We start from the raw sequence: 13,510 nt of genomic DNA on the forward strand, positions 1-13,510 counted from the left end.
TTACAACCAGAAATGTGTCTAGACTTTATCTATCATCAAAGCTGGAACTATGTCGTTCTCCCAGGGAAGCTAAGCTTCAATCTCCTCTCCCCAGCAATAGTGCCAATTAATGTTATCACCCCAAGAAACTCTCCTAGGTTGTAGCTCAGAGATGCTCAGGAACATTACAAACTCAACTTAATGTTGGAAATGGATGAATGGAAGGAATGATGCTTTTTCAAGCCAGATAACCACTTCTACTTTGCTTGACTCCAAACATGTGTGAACACCCCTAGACTACAAGGCTTTAGACCACCAATTACTCACAGTTTAAGGGTTGGGTGAATATGGAGAATACTGACCACACTAGTAGATACACAGGACCCTGTGATGGCCGGCTGCAACTAGTAAAGAAGTCTGCAAATCCTATCCCTAATGCACAGACAGGATGACACCTCTCTGGCACTAGTGGAAGAGAAACCTGAGTAACTCATTCATTGATACATACAAGATTTTAACACAGAGGTAGGATGACAGCTACTCTAATGCTAAACATCAAGAGTTCAAGAATGCAGCATATCAAGCATAGCTTGGAACAGAAGAAGAATGGAAAGTGAGCAATTAACAGCAAAAGAAGCTTGTATTAGCTGAAAATGAAGACGAGACGTTGCAAGTATCAAAGCAGTTACAGTCTCCAGAAGTTGAACCTCACATCAAAACAACGACCATCAACCCTGATTACATCTTGTTTCTGGGTATATATAGAATTTGAATACAAAGTCACTTGGCCATTCTAAGTATGAGGAGGTCATAATTGACCACCAACCGCTTTAACTATCTGATGGAGTCTCTGGTGCAATTTGCTTGCTTCAGTGAACAAATCCAATCTTCTTAGGTGCTCTGCTGTCCTTCTCGGGGAGGTGGAGTGTCCTATAAGATAAAATGCCATGCTTGTTAAATGTAAATTTTTGCTCGAGCCTTGTCCTTTTTCTTCTCGGGTATACAATTTGTTGAATGTGGTGGTTGAGGAGGAAATGCACTAGGTACAGGTAGATGGTTATCTTCGTCCTTCGAGCGCACGGAAAGATCAGGGCGAGGGGAGTGCATGGTGGATGTACGAGCAGGACGGAAGGAGAAAAGCAACCATCGGATCTAGCAGATAAACGGTGGAGATCGCTTGGCGGGAGGTATCAGGAATAAGATGATCGTGAGCCATTGAATCTCGGGTGGGCAGATCCAACGGCTATCAAACAAAGGGGACGTGCGGGAGTTAACAGGTGGGGATGGAGGACAGGCGGTAAATGGTATTGCCCGCACCACCGTTGACAGTCAGGCTGTAAAGGTACAATAGTGTGCGATCCCATTCAACGTGTGACGCGTGGCGGTGGGGAGCGGGCGAAACCACTTTTCATCATGAGTTATCGAGCGATCAGTTTGTGGGCGTGGGGAGAGCGAACGCCGTTCGATCGTGGCGGAGATGATCAGACGGTGAGGGGTTGATCGCATGGGTTTTCGTCGGATGTGACGGGGAAAGAGCTTGTGAAGGCGCACGATCATTTGAACATAGTTATATGATGGTTTAAGCTCCGCGCTCAGGGGCCGGAGGGATCATGGGTTTATACAAGGTTTTAGAGGTAAAATGGAGGTAGCGGGGGTTATGAGAGTGTAAGCGGCATGAAGGAGAAGGAGGAAGATGACCGGTGTGAGTCCTCTTTGAGCGTAAACAACATGGCTAGGCCTATATTTGACCCTCAAAATGTCAAACTATGTAGCAAAGCTAACAATCCCCATTAATGATAAATGACAGGTTTTATGTTTTTGCTATTTGAATAAACTTTTGCAAATTAGCTACAGAACGTAGCCTGTTCTGCAGCTAACTATGTATTTCGTAGCTAATTCCATGATCTGGCAGGTTCCATGTGTCAAATGAAGAATCCTAGTCACTCAGCCCAGATCGATAAGAAAGAAAGCTCAAAGGTGGAGTCAAACATATGATACCCAGAAGAAATAGGACTCTTCGTCTACTCTTTCATGGTTAATCAATAAATCTAACATTTATGTTGCAAGCATTAACTCAAATCAGCCACCTGTGTTAATGGTTCTGTTGCAAACATCTCACTCAAATTTAAGTCACTTGTGGCTGATCAGATGTTTATGCAGTCCTATTGTAATACGTATAGGCCACCTGTAGCTAGTTTTCATCAAAGAAAATTATGATTATTTCCTTTTAAATATTGGTTGTACAGAACCGAAGGAGGTTCGAAGAATTTTATGTATTAAGTTCAGACTTTCAGCTCTGTATTTTTGGACTTCGTTCCTTTCTATAATATAAATTGTGTGTTGACCAATGATCGTTGAAGAGAGCATTTTCAATTAGTTAGTAGCTCAACCCAGTTAGTTGCAGAGGGCCCCTGCACTGAAGGAGGTTTTCTTTCCATTCGTTTTCTACTTAGTTTTAATTTCATTATTTTCTTTTAGCAATATTTCTATCTTAGGTTGATTTCTTTTAGTTTTGATCAATAGCATAATGTTAAAACTCAATGGTACGTTGTTGTTTTTCCAACACATTTCATGAAAGGAAACGATTTTGTTTCTAAACAGAGTAAGGTTGGAGGAATGAGAATACACTATTGTCTAGCTTACTCACTGCTTTGTTATTTATTTTCTAGGACATATTTGTCAATTCACTACGTTAATGAATTTTTTTTATCACCATTTCAAGTTGATACTCATCCTAAACTAAATGGTTAAACATTCACTTCACAAAATGGTTGAAATCAATCAGTTACCTTCTGCATATTTCATTTAGTTCTCTAGATCATAAAGTACAAAAAGTTGCTTGTATTCCATCTCAAGAAGGTTATCTTTCAAAATTGAAGGTTAGAGTAACTAGAAGTACTTCAATTGATTTCATTCTCTGTATTTATTTCAACATGCATTACAACTTCGCCTTTAATTCTAAGAAATAGATTCATGACTTAAGGTTAATGATGAGATAAGATAGATGCTTTGTTTTCTTCCTTTCTTTAAATTAGATTTTGACTAGTTTCAGCTCTTGGTTCACCTTTAGGAAGTTTAGATTCAGTTTCTCATAGTTTAGATTGTACATCATTAGGAATCAAAGAACAGAAACCCCCAAAACAATATAAAAATACAAAACAATGAAGTAAGAAGGGTTAACTAACCACATATAGTGCACTACACTTCATCAGCTTACAAACCTTGGTTGATAATTTATGCAAGCAATTTAGGACACTAAATTGACTAAACACTTTGTTTCGCATGCACCATATTTTTCACCATACTTCCAATCGCCCTCCTCGAGATAATGAAAGGTTGTTGATTCAATTTCTTCACCTTCTTGGGATCCTTTGTGCAATGATCAAAATATTCATCTCCTGGAGGATTGTATCCTCCATCTTTAAGCTTCTTTTTATCTTTTACATGAATTTCTTCATATGCCTTTTTAGCAGACCCTTTTGGTGCCACTTTTGGTACTAGAAGGAGGTTTCTAAACTAGTTGCTAGTGACAAAAGAATCCCAATTATCCTCTATCTTCCTTAATTCATCCTTGAATAAGATATTAATGAGACCATGATGATCTAGGTTATGGTTGGCATTCCTAGGGTTTCGTTGGATGCCATTTTCCATGCATCCTAGGCTAACTACAAAGAAAATAAGGGAAATTGATGCATTCACCAACGTCGAAGTGAAAAAGTTAACAAATATGATAAATAAAGGTGATACCTTATCTACCTTCACAATTCACCACATTTTTTAAAACAAAGAGTAAATTCCTCCATTTTTCCATAATGTAGCAACACAACACTCCTGATTTCGAATGTAGCTCTAAATATTGAGAATTGAGGACTCGACTTTAGGTTCCCTTCTCCACCTACTTGTTTTTAAACTAGTGCTCACCCTAATGAGAGAGCCCTATTGATTGAGCCACTGAATCTTCTATCACTGCCATGATCAAATCACCAATTCGAGCTATATTTCCATCAAATCCCTAGGTGAATGCCATCTCTATGGAATTGTCATATCCTTGACATTTCTTAAGAAACATATGCCATCCTATAGCTCGAAGAATCGATTTACTAGAAATATAGTTAGGAAACCCTTTTAGGGCCACCAACGACTAAGGTTCTTATCTCACTAGTCTGATTTTTCCCATCCTGTAGAATCAATATCGAGGGATTACTCTCTCTGAGATCTACTATCAATCGGGGTGAAGGAAATTTTACAATTAGGGGACATGGTAATTTTTTAAACAGGGGATGGGACGATACTTCAAATGAGGGAAAAATGATGTTTCAAATAAGAGATAATGTGGTAGGGCAGTTAAATTATGGAGAGGCATGATTGATCTGGTGTGCGTGCAAACTAATGATGACCCATTCCAACAAAATGATGATGAGAAGAAATAATGTACAAGAATTGAATGGCACATTCAAATGATTATGTAACAACCCCTGGTTAAAAGTTCATCTAATAAAGGAAAAATAAGACCACGATCAAGGGACACTTATTCCAAGATGAATGTTGGGGAAAGATATCCTAGCAGGCATCATTGGATATGTTTGTGGCTAAGGTAAATTTCCAAAGGCAATGGCTAAGGCATTAAAAAGGCAAAAGGCATTTTTGGCACATTTATTTATGAAAATAATGGAAATTAGGAGGAAAGGAAGTTGAAAGGTCACATGTTGCATGTGAGGAGAAAATTGAAGGAAAATAATGGAAAATGAAGAAAATAGAGGCCTCATTGATAAAAGGGATTTTGAGGATCAGTTTGTAACTTTTTGGTAGTCATTTTTGGATCTCTCTCATTATTCTCTCTCTCTCTCACACTCTTGGGCACTTAGAGCTTCTTGGAACACTCTAGCTTTGGAGCAAGGAAAGGAAACAAAGAAAAGGAAAGCAAGAATCAAGCAATGAAGAGCAGGATCAAGCAACATCAACAGGAATAATTGCAGGTAACATATTGCATATGTGATTTCGTAGCTAGTTTTGACATGCATGGATTTTCATGTTGGTATATGGTTCTCTTGCTGCTAGTGGCATGGTTTTTCTGGGTTATGATAGTGGTTTTCAGCCTAGTCTTGCCTTTTTCTGGATATCCATGGTGTGATGGGATCATTTTCTCGGTTTTGAGCTTTGGAATTACTAGATTGTTTCAAAATCCAGGGTGGAGGTGGTCTCAGGAAAATTCCCAAAGGCCTAGGAATCCCTTGACTAGTTTTGGCGGGATACATGCTAAATCCTAAGGGTGGAGTCTCAGTTTAGGGCCTAGTGATCCGGTGTGGATTGTGGTAAAGCCTGAGAGACTGGTGTCTTAGTTTAGGGCCTAGTGATCTGGTGTGGATTGCGGTAAATCCTAAGATACAAGGAGATGGAAAATTCCTCAAGGACAGTGATGGAGTTTGTAGGTATTCCAAGCTAGGTTTGATTTTGTGATCTTGGTGCCAGTTTTGGTGAGATCACGGTTTGGTGAGGGTGGACGTGATTTAAGCTCTTGATTGACTTGGTTGTTTTTGGATTGGTTTATCCATGAGATCCCATATTCATGATTGGAATATGGAATGGGGGTGACTGACTGAAAGAAAGATTTGGTTCAACCATGTCTACGGTCAGGTGGTACGTGGAAGTCTAAAACCTGGTCAGATTTTCCTATGATTATTAAAGCTAAGTTATCTTTCTTTTGTACTTGTTAATATGTGGCTTTAATGGCTGTTATATCATTGTTTTTTTCATGGTTTAATGTTGGTTATAAGATGGTTATATGAATGGTTATTGTCATGGTTATTTCATGTATTTACTTGTAAATGAAACAATAATGAATGCAAGACCTAATTGATGTCAAAACAATTAAGTGAAGAGGGTGGTGATCCTTCTTGTCAAGTTCCTATGAGTTATTTGTCATTTATGCTCTATCTTGTTTTCATTTCCTATAGATTGCATTGATTCCAAGTGTTTGACAGAATGTCAGTCGAATTTGGGGTTGATCAAGCCCAGTCCTAGAATTAGTTTTTGATTTGTAAGTCTTGTCATAATGAAATTTATGGATTTTGAAAGATACAAGGGTTTCTGGGCAGTGACTTGGATTATGGGCTTGCAAAGTGGCACAAATCTCGGAGTCACTGGCACATGCCTGAGTAGAAAAGTCCCTGGATGTGGCATACCCGTGTTCTGCATGTGTCGAGAGGTCCCTAGATGCACCCTTATCCATATCAAGGGAGCGTCCAGGGGTTTAGTGGTATAAAAGTTCAATGGGACCTAGGGGTTGGTCATGGAATGACTGGGATGCATCCAGGAAGTCCTGTAGTAGGTGTAGAAGGTCTAGTATGGTGTGTTTCCATCGATTCCACTTCCTTAAGGTCATTTGGAGGTTGAATCATATCATGGTAACTTCTCATCACATGTTTACTCCTGTTGGCTGGTTACATGGGTAGATGTGGGAGGAGGGAATTATAGAGTGGTATCAGAGGATGGTTCACCCCTCAGACTAGATGGGTTGTGTGTTGGTGATGCATTCATGTCAGTTGCACGTATGACATCATGAGTGTATGATTGGTTACATTTTGTTTATGCATGTTAGTTTTCACATGTGATCAAGTGTACAGTGATGTGGTGGTTATGTCATGCATGAGGTCATGTTATGCGTAGTTGATATGGGCATGCATTGATGACCAGACTCTAGTTAGAATGATGGAAATATGGTTACATGCTTATGTGTTATATTTCTATATGTTGTCATGATTATGTTATACATGTATCATGTTGATTTGTTGATATTGCAGACAAGGTATACTCCTCGAATTATGCAAAGGTATGTTGGTTTATTATGATTTGGTTTAGCTGACATGATATACCTTGGAGGAAGAATATTAAATATGACTAGCAAGATGGTAGACTACAGTTCCTGAGACTCTCCCTATGGATCATATGAGCAACGTGGTGTTGGGAACTCTTCTGATTTGGAAAAGACACCGAGAAGCTTAAAGTAATAAATAAAGAGTTGCAAGGCAAACAACGACAGAATCATACATACACAAGAGAAACAAGCAGAGGTAAATGCAGTGATAATTCAGAGTTTGTCAAAATTCTAGAGACAGGGACCACTTCGGATCAACCATGAGTAGGAGGATAGAACTAATGGGGTGTGTGGAAGCAGGTATCATGGTGAGTACAAGTTGGATGGAGAGGACATGATTAGAGATGGTGGGTCCTTGTATACTCCAGATAGGAGGGGTGATAGACACAAGTAATATTCTAGTTCTGGTTCTGACAGGGATTATGATCATCATTATTATCATCCTTACAGGAGGAGTGACAAGGGATATTTTCCAGATGAATTTAAGAACTAAAAACCACCTACATTCGATGGAGAGATGAAGAAATCACAGGATGCAGAGGCATGGTTTCTTAGTATGAGGAAGTTCTTTAGATTACATGATTATTCAAAGAAGATGGAAGAAAAGATAGCTACTTTCAGTCTCAAAGGTAAAGAAGATATTCGGTGGGAAGATGTGAAGAATTTCAGAGGTATTCATGACGATGACATGACTTGAATTGAGTTTTAGAGGCTCTTCAAGAAAAATTATTTTCGGAAAGGTAATATGATGATAGAGCTAAGGCATTTTATGAGTTGCATATGGGTTCCATGATAGATGATGAGTATACTAGTAGGTTATTGGAGTTGTTGAGATATTTTCCTTACCTCAAGGAGGAGAAGGCCAAACTTTAGAGATTCTTCGGTGGACTGCTAGTAGCATACATAGTCTAGATTGAGTTCGATGAGCGTAGATAATTGGAGGAGGCCATCCGAAAGATGAAACATTTTTATGAGTAATCGAAGTGCAAAATTGAGCATAAGCGTGATTTGAAAGGAAATGAGAATGTTTAAGGAAAATGTCCACCCAAGTGAGGAAGACCTCAAGATGAAGGTGAGAAAGAAAATGTAGTTCCTTACAATAAGTTCAATCTAGTCAAGAAGGGACATGGAGAGTAGTAAACTAGAGGCAATGTTAGAGCATCATTGCATTGTTTGATATGTGGAAAGAATCATCGTAAGAGCGATTGTCCACAGTACTAGGGTGGTAGATCCCAGATCTATAGTGCTCAGAAAGCGCATATAATTGGGGATGTTGGTCATAACATTCCTCATATTTACGTAGCCATGGACAACATGCAGGTGGATCATCAGGCCTCTATCATTGAGATGGATGACAAGCTTTGTGATCAAGTTGTTTCTATTTTGATTGATCCTGGATCTAATTATAGTTATATTAATCCTAACCTAGTAGATAAGTGTGGTTTGAGGAAAGAAGTGCATGTAAAACCTTGGTTGGTACAGTTGGCTACAGGTACAAAAAAGAGAGTTCATCATTGGGCAAGAGATTGTGCATTTGATTTATATGGTATGCCTACAACAACACATTTGAATGTACTGCCATTGGGATCCTATAACATGATTTTGGGTATGGATTGGCTGTACCTTCACAGGACCAAGGTGGATTTCTTCGACAAGGCCATTGAGTGCTTGGATGATAATAGGGAAAAGAGAACTTTGAAGGGAAAGAAAAAGCCTACATTAGTGAGGATGGTTACCGCTAGGATTTCTTAAGGAATTGTTTTGTATAGGAGTAAATTCCATCCCTTTGCTTGTTCATGATGATGGGGAATAGGGTTGGTTGATTGGAATTTGTGTATGAGTCATGTTAGTATGCTTTCACAAGGTATTGGGTAGTGTGAGTGGACTGTAGACACCCACATGAGTCTACTTGTTCATGTGGACTCATAGCCCCAACTTAGGGGTGGCTTGTTGTAGAGAGAATTCATGTCAAATGCCTATGTTTTAGTGCAACATCTGACATCTATATTTGATTGTGTAAAACGTTTTTCAAATAAGTGTTTACTTACTGTTTCATTCCATATTCTTGATGTTGTGTATGAACTCCATGTTTATTTTATGCTCTATGACTTTAAATATGTCATTGTGCATGTCTAACTAGTATGTATTCATGATTTTAGAAATTATTGTTATTTGCATGAAAATATCTCTATTGTTACACATATTCATTTAGGAAACAATCGGTATGAGATTATAATTAACAATAATATGCCTTAAACTAAGATATGGGTGTGTTATAATGTTGTAAGTTAGCAAGGCTCCATGAAGAACTTATATGGTTACCATATTCATGCAATTGTGTCTAAAATATCAGTATATCCACCCATTATGAGTGAAGGGGAGATTTGGAAATATATGGGCCATATTTTCCCTCTCATATTATCAATATCTAAACCAAAGAAATCCATTAAAAAAAAAACCTATTAATATATGTTATGCAATCCACTATGGAGCATGTAATACTATATCATCTTGGTATTGAGTTAGGAAGAAAGGAAAAAGAAATATAGGCATACATACATAATTAGAGGGATCATATATCTTTACGAAGACCTAGTCATGAGGCATTTGAAATCCATGAGATAGATTTGAGGTCAAGTTATGAATGAGGGAATGAGGAATGAGGAATTTTTTATGGACATGAACAACAAAGCCATCAAACAGAAAGCGATGTATGCATCACCTAGAGTTTTTATACCACTAGTAGATTAATTTTACTAAGATCACTAAGATGATTAAACAATAGTTATAGCTAACTTAGAATTAAGATGGATAGAAAAGGATGAGGAGTAGTTGGTTAACTACCAATGGGCTATTATTTGGGATGGACTCTTATGGGATCTATTGCATTTGATACTCTAGCAAAAGTACCCTACCCACTAGTACTACAATAATGCTTGCCCATGTGATTATTATATCCTTATAAGTAGCCTAGGTTATGCCAACAATGTTTCTATCCAACACTCCTAATATTGTAGAGGACTAAACATTTTATTGAGAGGGCATAAGAGATTGAATAGTCTCAATTAAATGTAATTTTTGACTCATATAGGGAATGCAATTTAAATTCAATATGTTATCTAGGTTTAGCTTAGACTGTGTTATAATCAACCTTCTCATTATACCTATGAATTACTTCTAAATAATTTGAACCATTCTTTCTTCTAGTTAATTTTGGTAAAGGGAAATCATAGAGAATGTCATAAAACCCCTTTTTATGCAAATTTGTGCTTCTACAAGTTGATAGATTCTAATGGTGAGGGATAATTACTTGCAACACTTGAGGAAGATGAAGCCAATCCATTTCTCCTTCTAATTGGGTCAACCCATCATTAATCACTTAGCCTACATATAATAGTTATCAAAACAATGTTTGTCATGTGTACATGATAACAAACAAGCATAGTGAAAAATAATATATAATAGATGCAAAATTGAGTATCACTACATGATATCATAAATGGTCAATATATTAGTGCATGAAACAACTCTTGGGCACTCTATTTGAAATTTGTCCCTTGTGTTACCATTACTTGGAATCTTCTCAATCCGGGATTTGGAAGTGCACTTCTATTGTTGTCGGGTCATTGAGATTGATACATCTAAAAAAAGATGAAAACATTTAACAAGTGATATTTTCTAATTTACACCCCCTCTCTCAATCCTTTTTTTTTCCTAATTTGTTAGATTGAGAAATATTGGAGGATTTACATAGCCCTATATTGTTAGTTATTTATCATTATTTTTATAAATTTCAATTGAAAAATTAATCTTCTTAGGTATTAATTTTAAAATTGAAAAAGGATTACTTAAGAGTAGTGTTGGATCTCAATCTTTGTGGATGACATAAATGACGGATCTAAATCTTTCTGTGTTATATATATAGGGGAACCCATTGTGTAGCCTTCATTATAAAATGAAAAAGGATGAGTAAACAGTAGATTTGGATCTCAATCTTTGTGAATGACATAGATGATGGATATCAATATTTATGTGTTATATAGAAGAAGCCATTTTGTAATCCTAATTATAAATTTTGTTTATTTCACAAAAATAAAGTTGATTTTATGATTGAATATCTCTTTTCATTATTCAAGCTTTCTCATACACAAAACTATTAATTCATGAATAATGTGAAAAGTGATAATACATTTACTAAGTTGTGTGCAAAATGATAACAAGGAATTTGTTGAGACACATAATAAAAGCAAGCATGAAAAGTGTTAGATTAACTTCGATGGTTAAATAATGGATATGGTGATGGAAGCTTGAAGTGATCTTAAATATGTTTTTAAGAAATATGATTTGTCATTTATATTTTCAATATAGAAATAATATTTGAAAAAACATTTTTTTTTTTAAATCTAAATAAATCTTATTCAAGATAAAACATATTCTTGAAATTACACTCAAATAAACATATTTCTTGAAATTAAAACCAAATCACTATGGCAAATCACTATAGCAAGTGCTCTGGCTGGCCGGTAATGATAAATAAAATTTACATTCACCGCGCATTAGAAGTACCCAAGGGTTTTGAATTAATGCAATGCCCACAAATGAATGGCATTCATTTCAACATATCCATTCACTGGCCATGCAAAATGCCCTCATGTTAGGAACTATTGCAATGTTCACCTTGCGAAATAGAAGAGATTGAATTCATTACTGTAACGAGTATTGAATGAATGAGTCCAAGTTTTTCCAAGCGGCTCCTCCCTCATAAGAGAGGGCAGAAATGGCAGATTTACTCACCGCCTTCACTCTCCGCTTTATCTCCACCTCCTCCACCCCGCACAGGAAACTCTTCACCGCGCTCTCCACTTCATCCCGTCTAGCGACCCCATCGATCATCTTCATCTCCACCGCCACTTTTGCTTCCTTCGCCAACAGCAGAGCATTAGCCGGCTGGTCTGTCTGCAGCGGCAACGCGATTAACGGAACCCCTGCGGTCATACTTTCCAGACTCGAATTCCATCCGCAGTGGCTGATAAAGACGCCCGTCGCTTCGTGCGCCAAAATGGCTCCCTGCGGCGCCCACCCGGTCTCGATCAGGCATCGCCCCTGCACCCGCCGTTCGTAGTCCTCAGGCAAGAGGTTCGCTTTCCAGCCCTCAGCCGATAAGGGCGCGGGCGGGCGCAGCACCCACAGGAAGGGCTGCCTGCTTGCCTCCAGACCCAGAGCCAGCTCGGTCACTTGCGCTGGAGAAACATACGACTCCGTTCCGAAAGACACGTAAACGACTGAACCGATCGTTTGGGTGTCCAACCACGCCAAAATCTCGGCGTCCCGAGGCCTCCGGGTTTGATCCCTGCGAGGAACATCAATGACCGGCCCAACTGCCCAGAACGGTTTACGGCCTCCCACGCCCACGCTTTCGAGGTGTCGGAAAATTTTGGGCTCCACATCTTCGAACGTGTTAAGGAGAACCCCGTCTGCGAGGCGTGTAAAGTCCATGTGTCTGCGGACCTGCGACGCCACAAAGTCCGCCGAAGGTAATTTCTCGATAGCCTCTGCAACAACCGGCAGCAGCAGCGGCTCCACCCTGCCCAGGAACTTGACCTCCAAAGACAGCCAGATGTGCGCGCTGAACGGGCTCAACGTGAACGACCGGACACCGAATTTGGCCGCGACGGCAACGGACCAACCCATGAAGAGGTCGAAGACGAGAACGAGGCGATGGGGAGCCGGCAGGCCCCTGGATTCGTAGTATTCCCTGCCGGTGAGCTCCCTCATGAGAGCCTCCAACGGGTTGCGCATTTGTTCCAGGAGATCGAAGATCTTGGGTATCATGTCGGGGGAGATTTTATTTGTATTCTGACGGCCCGGTGGCAGAGAAGCTTCGGCGTCTGGGATCGATAAATCCTGAAAATAGAGAGGAAAAGCATGATCGTTCCATCTTTCTCCTTCCACTAGAGAGCGCAGAACATCTAGGTTTGAAGGGAGGCTCACGTAAATGACCGCAACGCCTCTGCTTGCCAGCATTCTGGAAAGCTGTAAGCACACATTGAAGTGACTCTGCCCTAAAAATGGGAGCATCACCACATACAGTCTTCTGCTACTGTCGTCTCCTTCCATGGTGGTTCCTGTGATTTTCTGATAAAATACCTAATAAAACAAATAATATTGGAACAGGCTTGCAAAGGAAAGGAAGGTGGCTTTAGTTGCGCAAATTATGTAAATAATTTGTCGTGCGACGACCGAAAGAATGGTTGATAACTTGACAACAGTAGCACGGAAGAGTGGTTGATAACTTGACAATAGTAGAATGGTAGGCACTGTCTTTAGTGGTAGGTAGCATGGGTTCAGCTTCATAAATAATATGATCAATAAATCACTGTAAATAGGACATGCTCAAATAATATGATCAATAAATCACTGTAAATAGGACATTCTCAATTACAGAATGATAAGGCAACACATAAATCTTATATTATTTTATTGGGGCTTTAACTGAAGGCAACAAATAAATCTTATGTTATTGGGCTTTAATTGAGCGGAGGCTGTATATGCTCACAGGAAATCGATGGGTGGGCGTTTACAGGCCTCTCAATACAACTTGATAGGATAGGATTTATTTGTTGCCTAATGATAAGGCATTCTCATTGATAAAAATAT

The 13,510-nt window shown here is 38.9% G+C and overlaps 1 protein-coding gene across 1 annotated transcript; it reads right to left on the reverse strand.

Annotated features, from left to right (window-relative positions):
- Positions 1 to 11,229: 11,229 nt before the first annotated feature.
- Positions 11,230 to 13,177, reverse strand: LOC149156449 (mogroside IIIx synthase-like). Its single transcript, XM_089438166.1, has one exon. The coding sequence runs from the start codon at positions 12,968 to 12,970 to the stop codon at positions 11,558 to 11,560; it is 1,413 nt and encodes a 470-aa protein (XP_089294292.1). The 5' UTR covers positions 12,971 to 13,177; the 3' UTR covers positions 11,230 to 11,557.
- Between the last annotated feature and the right edge of the window lie 333 nt (positions 13,178 to 13,510).

Source organism: Pinus tabuliformis, chromosome 9 (assembly GCF_031772625.1).
Source record: "Pinus tabuliformis cultivar Carrire ecotype Pingquan chromosome 9, CPIR1, whole genome shotgun sequence".
In the NCBI taxonomy this organism is placed as follows: domain Eukaryota; kingdom Viridiplantae; phylum Streptophyta; class Pinopsida; order Pinales; family Pinaceae; genus Pinus; species Pinus tabuliformis.